Source organism: Aythya fuligula, chromosome 3, assembly GCF_009819795.1.
Source record: "Aythya fuligula isolate bAytFul2 chromosome 3, bAytFul2.pri, whole genome shotgun sequence".
NCBI classification, from domain to species: Eukaryota; Metazoa; Chordata; class Aves; order Anseriformes; family Anatidae; genus Aythya; species Aythya fuligula.
The window spans coordinates 18017038-18033038 of record NC_045561.1 but is presented as its reverse complement, the minus strand read 5'-3'; the positions used below and the strand labels follow the sequence as shown (position 1 = coordinate 18033038).

Genomic DNA, 16001 nt, shown 5'->3' with positions numbered 1-16001 from the left:
GGTTTGTTCTGTTGTTTTGTACATTTATCGCATAATCCCTCTTATATGCACGCAGATAACAACTCTCCGTTTTCCATAGGATAGCAGGAGCTCAGCAAGCCCTCGATATCCACCACGGAAAGGATCTGATCGCTGCTTCTGTATCAACACCACCTTCCTTTGCTTTAATACAGAGTTACACCACTGGGTATGAAAACCTCAGACACAAACTCCTAGGGTCCTGTAAGCAAACCCCAGCACGCAGCTGGACTTCTACCCTCCCGAGTCTAAAGAGCTCCAACATCAACACGTTACTACTCCCAGCCCCTCCAGAAATTAGATTCTGATGTACGAATTGTAGAATTTAGATCCCGTATTTTCTTCCAACCAATAAAGCAACTTAAAATTCAAACACACCCTCAGGCACTTCACCGCTAAGCACACTGTATAACTTGTCATGTAAAAGAGTAACATCTAAAACCTTCCCAATTAAAAAGATAAAATGGTTTCAAGTACATTTTTATATCTTTCACATAACTCTGCAATACAATTTCCTACCTATTTTAAATTGGATATATCCTGCAATCTATTTAACTTTCACATTCATTCTCTCCTTTTTTTTTTTTAACCTATTAAATTTGCTCCTCAAAAACCAGTGCAGAAATTGGATCTCGAGAAAACTTATCACCTGTTCTCAGACTGCCACACCAGACCCTAACAGACGGTACTTTGGCAAAGACATCTTCCCTTTCTTGCATACTTTTAATGGGAGCGTTAAAATAACAAAAACATTGAAAGCGTGTTACACATAAACTTACCACATCCAAAACCTGCTCTGTCCTGAGCTCAGATGAAAGCTCACACCAAGCTAAACACATGCAGACAAAATTTGCCAAGCCAAGTTTCACTGCATCCTCCAGAAGTGAAAAGGAGAGGTCAAGTACCCAGAGGTACGGCAACACAGCCCGCAACACCGGACACACCAGGAGCATTCAAAACAAGAAAAAGACTCACTTTGAGTCACTTCATTTAGTCGCTGTGTTGTGTTATAAAACAGATAAATAAATCCTAAGACCTGATCAAATTTCATGAAGATCACTAGTTCATCTCTACAAAATTGCAGCCTTCAGCAGGAAAAAAGCAAGCTGCAAGAAACATTTCTGATCAATTCTAAAGAGCAACTAAAAAAGAATTAAAAAAAAAAAAAAAAACACTTGCCAATTTACCTTAGCATCGTGAATCGAAACAACTACCATTTCAAAATGGTTAGCCAGGAAGCTGCTTGAGGAGTGACTATCATGATAAAGAGGAGACAGACACAGGCTCCAGGGACATCGCACACTTCTCAAAGGAAAAAATGACCATCCAAGTAAGGCCTGATTTCCTCTAACATTGGAGTGTTCCTGAAGAAAGCCCTCCAATGGGATTATTTTTTATTAATACTGATCAAATGTTTTAAGGCAAGACTTTGCAGCAGTAGCAACCCTAAGAAAGCTACTTTGGCCTCAGCTATCCACATTATTTAAGGTACGCACAGTAAACCTTTACACAGAACAAAAATGGCTCCAAAATATATTTTGCATTGCTGAGTTATTGCAAGCACTACTCTCCTATGCAAAAATTATCATGAAATAGCTACACTAAAATCTGAGTACACTCTGAACAAATAATGCTAAGATCAAGAAATACGAAAGGTAAGACTCAGAGCAGTATCAGTTCAGCTGCCTTGCATCTACCTAATATTTGCACTTGCAAATCACCCTGCGGCTCACCAGTTACAGACACACAAAGCAAACTCCAGTTTGGGGTAGGGCAGAGAGGAGAGGGCAACCTAGCCAAGAAAAACCCCGATGGTTGCCACACCTGTGCTGTGAGGTGGAATAACGATGGTGCAGAGAACTTTATTCTTGCATATGGGGAGCTCTAAATATTATTTCAACTGCTCCCTAAACACTTAATTACTGCAGGAGTTGGCTGGCTGGGGCTTAGGGGGCAAAAAAAGAAAAAAGCTTCTCTTTGGATCCTCATTAAAACACAGAAAAATTAAGCTTTGACTTTCACAGCTCATTAATGGTGACAGGGTGGGAAAAGGCTGCGCTTCCATCCTTACTGCTGCTCAACTGGGGAGAGCTCTGCACGAGGCTGGGGTAGGGAGGCAGGAAAATGCCTCCCTCTATCACAACAGAGCACACATTGGCAACCAGGGCACGCTTCTGTTCCACAACCACAAGAAGTGCTGTGAGGCTCAAAAAGCAGGGATTCCCCAGTTTTCCTGTTCTTGAAATAAAGTGGGGTGAGAGTAGAACAAAGGTGCTGGTTTTGCTTTGATAATAAAGCATTTGTTTTCTGTTTCTCTGTAATACCTGCCATTTCCCTTTTAACTTGCACCTGGATAGCAAAGATTTTATTTACTATTAATCTCAAGAGGCTGGAATTCAAATTTTTGTTGAGATCCTGCCACCTGTATTCACAGGCAGCAGTTCCTTACTGTATTTCAGTCGGGGGGAACCAAGTCACAGAATGAACACCTGATGCCCAACTAAGTTCAGAACTTTTGTCTTTTATTGTTGATAACTCTTATCTTCAGCTATTTTTTTTTTTCGAGCATATTCGCAGACTTTGAGCTTGAGAACTACCTGCATGCCAACTTGCAAAGCCGAACCAGACCGTGCACTCAGCAGAAAGAGTACATTGGCATTTCAAATTTAGAATCAAAAAGACAAACTAAAAATCCGAATAGCCTCCCTGTAGTTATTTCAACTCTAAAAGTAGTTTCTTTAACCCAGCTATGAAACTTTTAAAACACGAAGTTACAAGTAAAATACCTGATTTTTGGCTGTCACAACCATTAGATGACTATAATAGCAGAAAATAAATTGGAAAGAGGAAAAGAGGGAGGTCTCAGTTTCAAGTGCCATCCTCACTATAAAAACCCAAGAGATATTGATTTTATCACCGTCGTGATTGATGAAAGCAGTTCTAAGAAAAGAGCTCTCTAAACTATTTCAAAGCCCTCTGCAGCTCATCAAAAATGTCAGAGGCATCTCTGAGCCTATTAGGGTTGTATATTTCAAACTGCTATGTGTTTTTCTCCCATACTCTTTGCATGAATAAACTTTTGTGTTTTTAAAGTTCATAGTGTCGCCTTTTCGGTCCGCCCTTTTCCATATTTGCTCTTTTCAGTTATCAGGATGTGCTCACACACAACAAACAACAGAAAGAAAACAGAACATTCCTTACATGTGCTTAAACAAGTCATTCGATGCAATTACACTTTACGGAAATGCTCCAACAAACAACAACACAGTTAGCAATAAAGCAGTTACAAACCCTCTTGGCTTTTTAAGACATTCGGTAAAAAGAAAAGAAATTCTAGCAGATATTGCACGATCTTGAGCTCTGTGTTATAGAGGCTCCGTGAGAAAACGAAAGCTGCTTATCTACTTTCCAAGTGAAACATTGTAGGTGATTGCTCTAACCTGGGGCACAGTACATTCTCTCTATGGCATCGTTGTCACAGGAATCTTCAACCTCCCTCCACCTGCTAAAATACGTTAGCTGAATGTGTCCTAAAAACAAAACGACAGGAGAAATCAAAACATTTTTCCCTTCCATTTTCTGCAGAAGTGAACTGTAATTACTCCTTTTGTAGCTAAAAACAGTATCATTAAGAATAATGGCATCATTAAGTACTAGAAGCTATTACTGGGGGTGAATTTGCTGCACTGATAATGAAGCTCTAGACAGGAAATGAAGATACTAATTACAAGATAAAACGCCTACTCAGTTAATTGGAAGCAACAGCGAATAAAAAGAAATGCATTTGCAAAAGTTCCTGACCTCTATCATTCAATAAGATGTTGTTTGGGTTCAAATCGCGGCACACAATTCCTTCTCTATGTAAAGCATCAAGGGCTACAACCATTTCAGCTGCCCATCTCTGAATGCAGTCCTCTGGGATGTAAAACCTGGAGGTTATCGCTAATCTTTCGTCGAGGTCCTGAAAAATTTGATGTATTTCCTTCTCCCCTGCTACTGCTATTTTGTCTTCCCCCTTTGGTGCCGTCTTTTCACTTTCAGCTGCTGGTAACAAAGCCAGGTTTGTTTCCTCTTTCCCAAAGTCTTCAGTTTGATCGGAAAACAGCAACACTGCTTCATTTCTTAACGTATCTCCATCCGAGCTAACATCTTGAGCACCTGAGAGCAGGTTGGAAACAAACAAACTTTCTTCTTTGCTTGCCGCGTTTAAGGAGCAGGCTGCAGGCCCTTGCAATAGAGCCCCATCTTCTGAACTACCTACCTCTTGGTCAGAAGTACAGAGGGTCCCAAGAGCTCCCTGCGTGACACCGCTTTGTCCATTCACTTCCTCATGGGAAGGATCACCCAGTTCTGGTGCCACATGACCTTGCTCTTGATCAAACGTTTTGCATTGCTCTGCGGAATTATTTAATTGTAAGACATCGGGCGTTTCTAATAATTTTACTTCCAAGATGTCCATATCAGTTTTTGTAAACTTTGATGGCCTTGACACTGCCACCTCCTCTGTTTCATCAGACATGCCAGGTAAGTTTATCAGAAGATCAGGCCTTCCTTCATCAACACTATTCACATCATCAGAGGCAGCATCCTTAAAGGAGATAACTGGCACAGAGTCGTTTGAACCCCTGCTTATGGTGTCATGAGCTTTCACACCCATTTTGCTCTCCAGGGCATCCAAGCTTCTGTCATGACCCGAAACAGAAAACAACGGCTTCAAAGGTTCTGATTTCAGGTTATACAATTTTTCTCCAAAATCAAGCCCCAGAAGCTCACTAGCGCTATCTTTGCTGTCTATTCTGAAGAGCTCCATGGGGCTGTTCTTCGATTTAGTTAGCGAATCCAATATCCTAGTAGGACTGGCTATTTCTGATTCAGCATCGTCAATGAAAAGCTTCAGCTCCTGAGATGGAATCTGAGAGCTGAAGCTATCACTGCCAACAACAGTGCGTTTCTGCGAGGAGCTTCTCTCTTTGTTATTCAGACCTTCATTCTCCAGTTTAACCATAGGTTCCTCATTTAAAGAGCCAGAATCAATTTTTTCTTGCCCATATTCGTTGCATAACGTTAAATAACTAGTGGTGCACTCTTCTTCTGAGCTGGATGCTGAGTCCATCCACTTGGAACTCTCCTGGCCATCTTCCTGGTTGCTGCTGTCGTCCTGAGAGCTCGGCGTTAGGCTGCTCTTCAGCGGGATCACCTTCAGCATGTGCTCCCCGTAGCTTTCTCTGGAATCAGTGCTGCTACTGATTTCTTTCGGACTAGGCGTTGGCCGCTCCAGGTGAATTTTAGTTGAGCTGCATGTTTGGGGTTCAGGGATTTCAAAGCTCTCTTCAGGGCTTCTGTTTAAGAACTTACTGACATAAGACCACAGTTTTCCTCCTGCAAGGAAAGAGAATGGGGAAATCTCTTAATATCACTCAAAACAGAATCAGTTTCATTATGATACAGGAAAGTACTCACACCAACAGAATATACCACCTCCTTAAACCCATAGAGCAAGTTCAATCTGCTACCTCAGTAGAAAATAATTACAGGGACCACGACTTGCTTTTCAAGCAGATTTGTATTAATACATAAATATTTAAATAGCTCCATCTGAGATTAAGCTTTTTTTTTTTTTTTTAAAAAAAAAAAAAAATCAACTTCAGTAAAGTCTCATTTCAGAGTCTGTCTCAAGTTGCATGGTGGTGACTACTCTCCATCTGCTGTCTCAAAAGAAAGCAACAACTAGGAAAGATCAAATGGTTTAGTGCCCGTAACCAGCTCTGCCTGTACTGAATCACAGCTCCCAGCTCATAAGCAGCATTAGGGAAGACAGACTAAAAGCTACTGATCAGCAAGGTTGGTAAGGGGAACAAAATCACCACATATTAGCAGGTTATTTTAAGGATCTGTTTCCTCTTTGAAAAGATAAAAAAATATTTTTAAGAAATTATTTTTTAGTTAAATACGGATGATTTTCTCCCTTTTACTTCAGGCCTCAAGAAAGGTCTTGATGCCTTGCTGCATTACAAAATGATTTATGAATGTTTTAAGTTACATTGGCAATCCAGTTCCTCCATATCAAAAATTCGAAAACAAAGTTACAGTTCCAAAAGTAATCACTAAATATTTAAAAATACAGAATAGGACTCTATTTCCGATACCACATATTTTTAAGAAAGATTACAGATGACAATCATATGCTGCACAAAACAAATCAAGAAGTGACTGTATCTCTTGCACGTGCCTAAGAATTTGACTTTAAGAAGCAAGAAAGCCACCTTCGCTAACTTAAGGAAAAATGCAAAGTCAAGACATTTTAATTTAAAAGATTGTACAGAAATGCTGGGAAGTACAGCTCAAACAAAACCTTTGTAGAAGAAAAGAATAAGTATCCAGCCCACAGGGCACCTTTTTTTCTTCCTTTTTTTTTTTTTTTTAAACTTCTTTGGGTAAAACAGAGTTTTATATTATGTTTTTTTCCAAAATAGAGTCTTTAGTAGTTATTTTTAAGCACTCTCCTTATCAGGCAAAATTCCTTCAAAAAGTACAACAAAAGAAGAAAGTATTTTTCATTGCCTAGAAACAGGTTTTATTTTTTGAAATACCTGGAAATATATAAGTTATCAAAGGCAGAAAAACCTTGATACTTTAAAAATGAATTTGAATAATACAATGTGGAGTTTTCTTGCTCTCCATCCCCCTGGCTAAGACAGGACTTGTTTTTGAAATGAAAAAAATATATATATATCTCACTGAAAGTAGGTATATTAAAAATATCAAGAGGGAACTCTAACAGCTTGAGCCCAGTGGTAAAGATGACAGTTTAAGATCTATTGGTTCACCCGCTTTCTGCCTGTGAGCTACAAATGGACCTCGTGGGCCAAGATGACCCTTGCTCCCTTCCAGAGAAGGCAAGGAAGGATGCCAGGAAGAGGAACAGGAACAAACTGAAGCAGCGCTCCCAGAGACTCTGAGTTACTGTTCTTAAATTACTTATATTTTTACCAAACGAGTTTATCCCATAGTCAGCAATTATTTCTCTAAGCTTATGTTTTTACCTGCATCCACACTTTTGCTAAGGAATGGCAGGAAACAAAACACCAAAAAGGAGAAAAAAGAGTAAGCCGCAGAAAACACACATTTTTACATACGTGTGAAAGACGTTCTCTTTTCCACACTTCCATCCATCATAAAAGAAGCAACACAACAGTTGAATTTTACCCCAAGATTCTGGTGGAATAGTATTTGTATGACAATTAATTTTCTTTAAAATTTCAATTAAATTATTTTGAGAACACAGTGCTTGCAAAATGACTTTGCCCAGTTTATTAATTAGGCAAGGAATCACTCAGGGTCTTTTCACACTGAACAATAAAATCTCATTTGATAACCACCCCCCTGCTGCATTTAATAAGGCACATTACACCTGCCCATCCCACCTGCATTATACTTACTAGTGCAAGCAAATACTAAACATTTCCATCTTCATATCACCAGCATTTATTATCATAGCACCGCTTCACAAATTTCTTCTGAAAACACAAATCTCAGCTTTCAAAGAGCGCTCCCAGAAGATGACCCACGAAGATCCACGTTACATATCTGCAGCATTGTTCAGTGCCTGGCACAACAGCATCTCAACTTCCAAGCATGGCTTTAAATGCTAATACTAGCATGATATTCCTTCCTCAGTAGTAAGGAAATTAATTTTTAATGGAGACCCAATAATCCAGAAAGCTCAATACCTTGTTTCTGTAGTCTACCATCCCATTTTTTTTCTGTGTCACTACTGGATACCAGCTAAGATCCTGCATGTCACATCTGAAGGGCTCTCACCAACCTAAATGTTTCATAACCTTTATTTAAGGTAGGAAGGGTCTGGACTGTCTGACAGCATGAAAAGTGCAAGAATTCTCCTCAGCACAATTTTTATTTTCACCTGTAGACAGGTCAAGCTGCTTTTGGGACAGCTCTGGTTTTCTGCTTCCTCCACCTGACTTCATGCAAGATTTCATGCAATCTCCTCCAGATCTTGGCCTCTACTCAAAGTCTTAGCGTAGCTTAAGAAAGGAATAGACTCAAGAAGGACTAGGGAAGGAAAGCAGACACATTGAGATCAGTCCATTAAAACCCTGCAGAAAACTCAATGGAAAAGTCAAGAGGTTCAAACTATGTTTTTAGAAATGTTTGATTTCAAATGCTTTCAGCAAACCTAGAATTTCCACAAGACAGAAAATCTCACTTTATCCCTACAGGATTCAGAAATTCACAACTGTCTACCTGTGAAAACAGAACTGCAACAATGACTCATTTTCCTATTAGTAAGCCTGTTATTATCTTACCTTTTTTAAGAAAGAAGTTGCTCATTAATAGTCACTTGGACTGAGAAATCACAGTGAAAATAACTACTTGCTGCAACTCTAATTTGGAGTTAAATGCAAGTAAATACAAAAAAAAAAAATTGATTATGTCCAAATATGTTTACACACATATTTCAAGACTGGCCTCCTGGTCAAGTGGAGCTACATAAATAAATGCTATTCGATAATTGTGTTTTATGGTGAAAAACAACAATTTTATTCCTTTTTGAAAATGTCCAATTCAGGGTCAAACAAGAGTGATATTCCTATCTGGGTATATAATTATGCCTTTATGAATGACATACTAATAATCTTTCCCCCTCTCCCCATGTGTTGTGTAAGATCAAGAAAACCCATTAGCAAGCCATGCTAATATAGTATCAGGAATCTATAAAAACTAAAATTACAGAAATCAATCTAAACAAGTAAGCTTCGCTCACTGTCAAATAGTCTAACATACTAAATAACCATAAAAGCTATGATTTTAAGCTAAAGTTTATTAGTATTTAGTACAATTTCAGAAGTACAGTATTAACGAAATTAATTTTAAAAAATTCTTTAACCACAAATTGGCTCTGCAACCAGTCTAGCTTACTCCTTGTGGTTTTATCATCACACACACAAAAAAAAGAAAGCAAAAACTCAAAGCTCCACATTCTTTAGTTATTTAACGTAAAATTAAATATTTAGGAGCGCCTTACTTCATTGTATTTCCAATACTCTGGGGGTTATATCTGTCCTTCAAGAGGCAGAATCTAAAATATTACTGTTCCAAAAAGAAAAATCAGGAGGATATTTCAAAAATAAAGTGGTCAAGTGATGAAGCTGGGTAGGAATTTTGTAAGTTTTATATATGTATATATATATATATATATATATATATATATATTCTTTCAAATACTTCTACTTTTTTTTTGTTGCTAATAATAGGACTTAGAAGTAGGCACATCAAAGAGAAGAAGATACAGAGACTATACTGCACACATCATAAGGTAAGAGGAAACCTAAGAGATCAGCAAATTCAGTCTCCTAACCATGTTTTTGTTCTAGCTCACATGAAAAATAAAGTCATAACCTGTTGGATTTTTTCCTCACTCACTACTCAGTCACTTACCGTTTCAGCTCCACATCCTACAGACTGGCTAAGTGGCCATATTCCAAAACAAATCATTGGCTTTTGCTAGCTTGGCCCATGAGGTTGCTCTGAAGGACTTTTTCCAATTCCTGCACAAGTGGAATGCAGCTAAAAACGTGGTAATCACTGTATTAAGGAAAGCCCAAACTAAGTCAAAGTGAACAACCTGGGCTTCGAAATTGTTGTGATAGGATAAAGAAGGAAAAACAGATTACCGAAAGACATCTGCTTGAATTATTCTCCAAAACCTGGCCAAACTCTTTACATCACTGCATAAAAATTTGTTTATGGCCAGGAGTACCAATCCTAAGTTATGCACTTCATGTGAATCAATATTCCTGCTGGAAAAAGAACAGCCTTATGGTTTTCTTAGAATCACTGTCCTTCTTTTCAATAAAGACAGCTACTGCTAAACTTCATTGTATTAATATACAATGACAACATATAATTATGTCTGCACAGTTTCTAGGCCAAAAGGGAACCAGACATGCAGGAATTATCATGATACAATAATAATATTTCACAGCATCCCAATGGCAGCCACAGCGGGATTGCAGCATATATAGGAACTGGAAGCTCACCTCTACCTAATCTCTAATGTGACAATAGTTACAAACACCAGTTTTATCTAGAGGGCTGCTTCCACTGCTGCTGGTGAGTCTCTGCTATGAAGTTTAATAGTTTAGGCAAAGCTCCCACTTCACAATGTGCTTCAAGCAAAAGCTTTTATTTCAAAGTAGCCTCCTGAAAAAGCCCCTTGCCAAGGACCAAATCACCTTTCCTACCTTTTCTGATCTCCCCCTCTCTCGTCTTTATAGCAAGTACTGCCTCCTTTCCTAACAACATATCTGCAGCTTTGCAAGCCAGAACACTACCACGTTGTTGTCTTTTAATTCCTGCATGCAGCAAGCCTCTTCAGCGTGAAGTTTCTTGAGTGCTCTCCAGATTGATAGGAACTCCAGCTTATTTATGCTTAAAGAGATTTGACAGCTTCTAACAGCCACTTAAACTTTGATGTCCCATGGAAGCCCCCCAGCCTATTTTTGAAGCATCTGTTTCTAAAATTTCTGGAGTTGTTAGTGCCAAGAAGAAGCGAGGCCTTATTAACATCAGATTGGCTCTCTACCACACTAGAATTTGGCAAGTGCTTTCCAACAAAGCTACAAGATAACTTTATGGACTTTCATGCTTCTAAGACACCCTCGAAGCCTCCAACTGCAGCCAGGAGAGAAGCCTGTTAGAGCACCCAAGACCTCGCTCGCCAATCTGAGCATGTAACTGCAACATGACTTACTGGGGGGAAAAAAAAAAAAAAAAAAAAAAAAAGTTTTCATTCTGAGCAGAAGTTTGGGGTCAAGCTTTCAGAATTCCATGCAAAACCCAACAGTTTGGGCTGAACTTGATAACACGGTTAAGTTTTGCTGTAAACAGGAAATAGCAGGCTCCTTAGCAAATATGTAATATCTGTAACAAAACGTTAAAAGACCCTCTGAAAACAAGGGGAAATTCTTTGCAGTTTATAACTTAAACCCATAAGCATCCAAGTCAAGCGAATCCATGCATCACGTACCACCAGCAACAGCCCTCACACACATCGAAATCCCTTCTGGTCCCTCCAGCTCCTCCCCACCATCCTCCCAGCAAAGTTCCCTGGTTCTTCCCACATTCCCTACCCTCAGCTCCCCTTCAGCAAGTACTCATATCTCATCTGTGCCCCCTCTCCCAGCTCCACCTCAGAATAACCCACCTCCCTCCCACATCTCCTGCTTGCATGCGTTTGTCCCACAGCTGGGAGAAAGGCAACCTGAGCTGTGGTTGTCTCCAAGGATGTGTTTGCTGACTGGCCAGCCAACATGAGAATGCTTCAAGGACACCACCTCTGCTGCTGGCAGATCAAAAAAATGTCATTGGGTTTTGCACAAGGCTCTAAGTTATACGAACCTGATTTACCAGGCACTTGGTAAATCTAAGATCCTTCCCGACAGAATTCAAAACATTTTTTATAGCCAGGGTTGGTAAGAGCAGGAGATTTAAGCCAAGCACTTCTCACTAGATTTGTGACCACGTCAAAGATGATTAGAAGAGAGTCATTCCTTCTCAAAGAGAACACCCCATCCATCCCAAATATTAAGCTGAGGTTTCTGTTCTTAAATGGAAGGGCTCAAAGGGCATCATGCAACCAGTCAAACTAAGCCTTTCTTAAAATTTCTGTTCTCTCCATCTGACCACAACATCACCACATTTTGCTACTACTGTACCCAGTTTTCCATCTGTCTTGAGAAGGGACATTCTTCTCAAAGAGAAGAGCAAAAAACTCCAGGTCTTCAGACATTGTAGAAATATCAGGACCATTTTGTAATTTCTATTGTATCTGGTCTCCAATTCTTTGATCATGTTAGCCTTAAGATCTGTTGGTACCAGACAAGGGGCTGTTTTCTGTTTAACTATTACTTCTCAAAACAAACCATACCAGTTTAAGTGGAGATTACAGTTCAGGTGATAGCTTCTAATTTATTTGCCTGAATTAAACACACCTCAAGAAAAGTAGCATTGTACAGAGCTGCACTGTAACCCTTCGAGATCACCATCAGACAGCACTGCAATGTGAGGCCTTTCTTCATGCATCACTGCCCATGGCAACACCATGTCACACACAGCAGAAAAAAATCATTTGTGTTGTATAGTTAAAGTTAACTGGCCTCACATGACATAAATTGTTCATGAAAAAGGCAAAATCTAAGTTATTAGGAATAAAAGAAATAATATTCAATGTAATAAAATCATCTTCTCTATCAGTTAGCTTAGTTCCTGCCAATAATCCGTTCCGACTGAATTATTAACATTTCCTAAAAAGAGAACTATTAGCAAACCCCAAATTTATATTCTGCACTCACTCTAAATAAATATGGGTAATTACATTTGGGGAATATTTAAATCCAGGTGTTAGAGGAAAAAATCAAGACATAATTATTTTTTGCCACCTGTTCCCTGTTTTAACATTTAACAGGAATTTCATAAATAGTTTGAAGGCACAACTCTGTGGTTCTGCTTTGAACTCCTATGTGATGCCACTAGCTATTTTCTTAAAAACCCAGATCAGAATAACTACGTGGTATTAACCAATAGGCAAATGCTCTTTTTTTTTTTTTTTAAGCAGAGCTATTAAACTCTTGTGGGAATACTTGTCATTTTAACTATAAGATACTAAACGCTTTACTAACCAAAGTTCACAAAAGACTTAGCCAAAGACTTTGTTTCTCAGAGATGACTGTACACACTATAGATATTTATTGCAGTCAAAGCACTCACTCTCCTGTAGAAAATAAACAGTTGGAAGCTTTCATTATCACTACAATTTAAGTAACCCATCAAGATTTGAGGCTATTTGAAACAGGAATCAAATCCACCACAAAATGAGGAGGAAAAGGAGGAGGGAGGGTACTGGGTGTCTTACATGACATCTCTTAGGCATAGTAAAAATATTTTAATTAGAGATATAAGAGATTAATTTGACACTGAAATGTACCATTGATTAAAAACCTAAACCTTTGACTCTTCAGCAATATACTTAAACAAGAGACAAACCTTCTGCATGCTGTAACACGAGAAAGACAGACTCCTCGGAGATGATGTACTTGTGCAGACACACCATGTTGGGCACACAGCGGGGGATGATGGTCGTTCTGCTCCTGCTGTACTCACTACTTTTCCTTAGACCCTGACAGAGAACAAAAAGGTCAGTTGTACCCTCAGTTGCCTTTGGAGCCTGCTGTGCTCTGTGTTTATCAACCAAACTAATCTATCCGAGTTACTCTGGGCTTCAGAGAAACCACTCATCTGCTGCTCTATGCCCCTCGGTCCCCCGAGGCTGTGCTGATGGCATCTGGCGCATTTCCAGAGAACAGAAGATGGCACAAAGCTGCCATTAAAATCAATTACATGGGTCAATGTTTTTATTAGAATCTCTCTCAAACTAAGTCATCAGGATGACACTCAGTTATTTCCCTGTGACCTTTTTTAAAAAATTTATTTTTGTGTGTGACCAAAAGACACTATTAAAAAATTCAATTCAAGTTCTAAAGACAAAAGAATGCCCTAGACTTACAGGTAATCCTCACATTTCCATTGTACTTTAGTAAAGGCAGCAACAACAACAACCACAACAAAAAGGAAAGGAAGGGATTAGTCTCCTTGAGAGGTAATGATTTCTGGGAGGTAGCACAGAGATGAAGTTGCCAGAAGTGAAAAAATTGATGTGGGAGGGAGAAAGGGAGGCGAGAAAGAAAGGAAAAAAAAATTATGTCAATAGCGTGACCTATTACAATATTGATAAACATAAGCAGTTAAATGGGAAATTCAATGTTACCCTATCTGTCAGCAGATAAAGCGAGGTTCCAAGATACAATATTCACAAATAATCCTTTCTGAGGAATAAACAGGTTTTCTGTACCCTACAGATACTTAAGACAAATCATTTCAGAGGCCAAATGCACAAAGTTAAGGCAGGGTTGTAAGCCAGACCTTAAGCAAAGTTGCAAAATATTAACAAAAAATTATAGCTCCGTGTCTGGGACATCGTTTTTTTTTAGCCCTTCCTCCTATCAACAGTCATTCGTTTCAATAGCCCCAGTAACAAGACTCAGACTAAACTAATTCTCAGCATCACAGATGCTCCAAGCATGTTGGGATCTTGATCTGAGCATTTTCTGAAACAAGAAAGAGTAATGTGAAAAAAATTATTACAAACAATTAACGATTCATTAGGTTAATAGTTTCGTAGCATTACAGTCATTTTTCAGAGCCAATTGACGTAAACCATAGAATAGCAATTTTGGATAAGAACAGTCATCCATCTCATCTGGAATCTCCTTTGGTCAATATCATATTCTTCAACTAAGGGAAGCCCAGGCATGATGAAGATTTGGATGTACTGGGGCTAAGAAGAATTTTTATTTTAACTTCTTTAATCAGCAGCATGTATATGCTCCGAGTTGGCGGGATTTTAGAGATTTTTTAAGGACCACATTGAAACTGTGATTCTTCAAAGCCTGCTGAGGTACCACCTTCAATTACCAGCAGCGACTCAAGTGAGTAAACCAGCACATATGAGCACTAGAGAAGTTACACAAAGAAAAGAATGGAAAGCAACTGGATAATGAGAAAAAGAACTCCAGTGCCCTTAAGAGGGATCTACACATTAACATAGTAATATACCACAGAGATAACTCTGCACATTAGATGCAGTGATCTTTGTGTGGTGGTGTAAATTAGGAGGCCAAACTGTTAAGAGAAGTAATAAGACTTTACTCACCTTCAGTATAAAAGTCTGCTGTGTTCTCGTGTCCATTACAAGCAAAACCTAAGGAAAAAGCATTCAGAAAAACATTTAAAATTTGTGAGTAAGATAACAATATACATGTATGATTCTTAATGTTGAATAGCCTTGCAAAGGATGTGATGTAAGTTGTGATTTAAAAAATAATAATAATAATTAAAGCCCTGCAGCATACATTTGTTAACAAGTTTTTTTCTTTTAAAGGAAAATAATACGATGGAGGAAATAGAGGATATAGATCTCTATGGAACTACCAGACTGTCACCTGATTCCCAATCAGCTAACTTAAAGAATGAATCCTAAACCAAGAAGAGTACTTCATAACCAGAACCCAAATTACAGAAATACAATGGTAACAGGAAAATAAAGCACAAAGAGTAACCTTCACATAGTATTAGTTTCCTACGTTATTTCATTTAAATCCCAATTTATTTACCATTTTCCAACTCACTGTACCTACCTTCTGTATTTTCCCCCATTAGGCTTTCTATCCACCTAAGGTTTTCCTTTCTAGCTGGTTACCAAAGGTTTTAGGTTTTCTTTGCCTTTTTCTTTTTTTTTTTTTTTTTTTTTTTTTTTGAGAGTGGAGCTACATACCTTCTTTCCAGGAAGCTAATCTAAAAGCTGGCAAGGCACACACCCAAGCCACATGAAAATGTTTTACCAACTATATACAGCCACTGCAGTCTCATTCCCCGACTGCCCTTTGTTTTGCAACATTTAGAAGCCACAACAGAAACAGCTGCAAAGAAGTTCCTTTCCGGTCTGTAAAGCAGTATTAAGGTGACAGCAAAAACAAGGCTTCATTTTGGGAGAAAAGAGTGGACAGGTTCGCTGCAGAAAAGAAAACACCTACAGCTGCAGAGAACATCTCTGCCAGGAGCACATTGCCTCCGCTGAAAGCACTGTAAGCACAGCACAGTGATGACAGGAGCACTAAGTAATGTCTTGCCTCTTAGCAAGCTCTGTTTGTTTATGTGCTGAAAACAAAACAAACAAAAATTATATATGTATATATATTTGGGAAACTACATCTTCAGGGAGCTGGAACTCTCTGCATCTCTGTCTTCAAATCACTGTGCTTAGGATTGTTTGTAAACTCCAAGAACACAGATGTGCTTGAAAAGCACCAGCTGCAAGACAGCCACAAAAACAAGCTCAAGCACAA

General features: G+C 38.8%; 1 protein-coding gene across 2 annotated transcripts in view; it reads right to left on the bottom strand.

The window, feature by feature from the left end:
* The window catches only part of RPS6KC1 (ribosomal protein S6 kinase C1), an 87759-nt gene that overhangs the window by 13813 nt on the left and 57945 nt on the right, over positions 1-16001 (bottom strand). For both annotated transcript variants that reach the window (XM_032185849.1, XM_032185850.1), the window contains 4 exons: positions 14810-14857; positions 13084-13216; positions 3820-5397; positions 3459-3548 (listed from right to left, as the gene is read on the bottom strand). In XM_032185849.1, the coding sequence (XP_032041740.1) occupies positions 3459-3548; positions 3820-5397; positions 13084-13216; positions 14810-14857 (1849 nt within the window). The remainder of the gene's footprint in view (positions 1-3458; positions 3549-3819; positions 5398-13083; positions 13217-14809; positions 14858-16001) is intronic.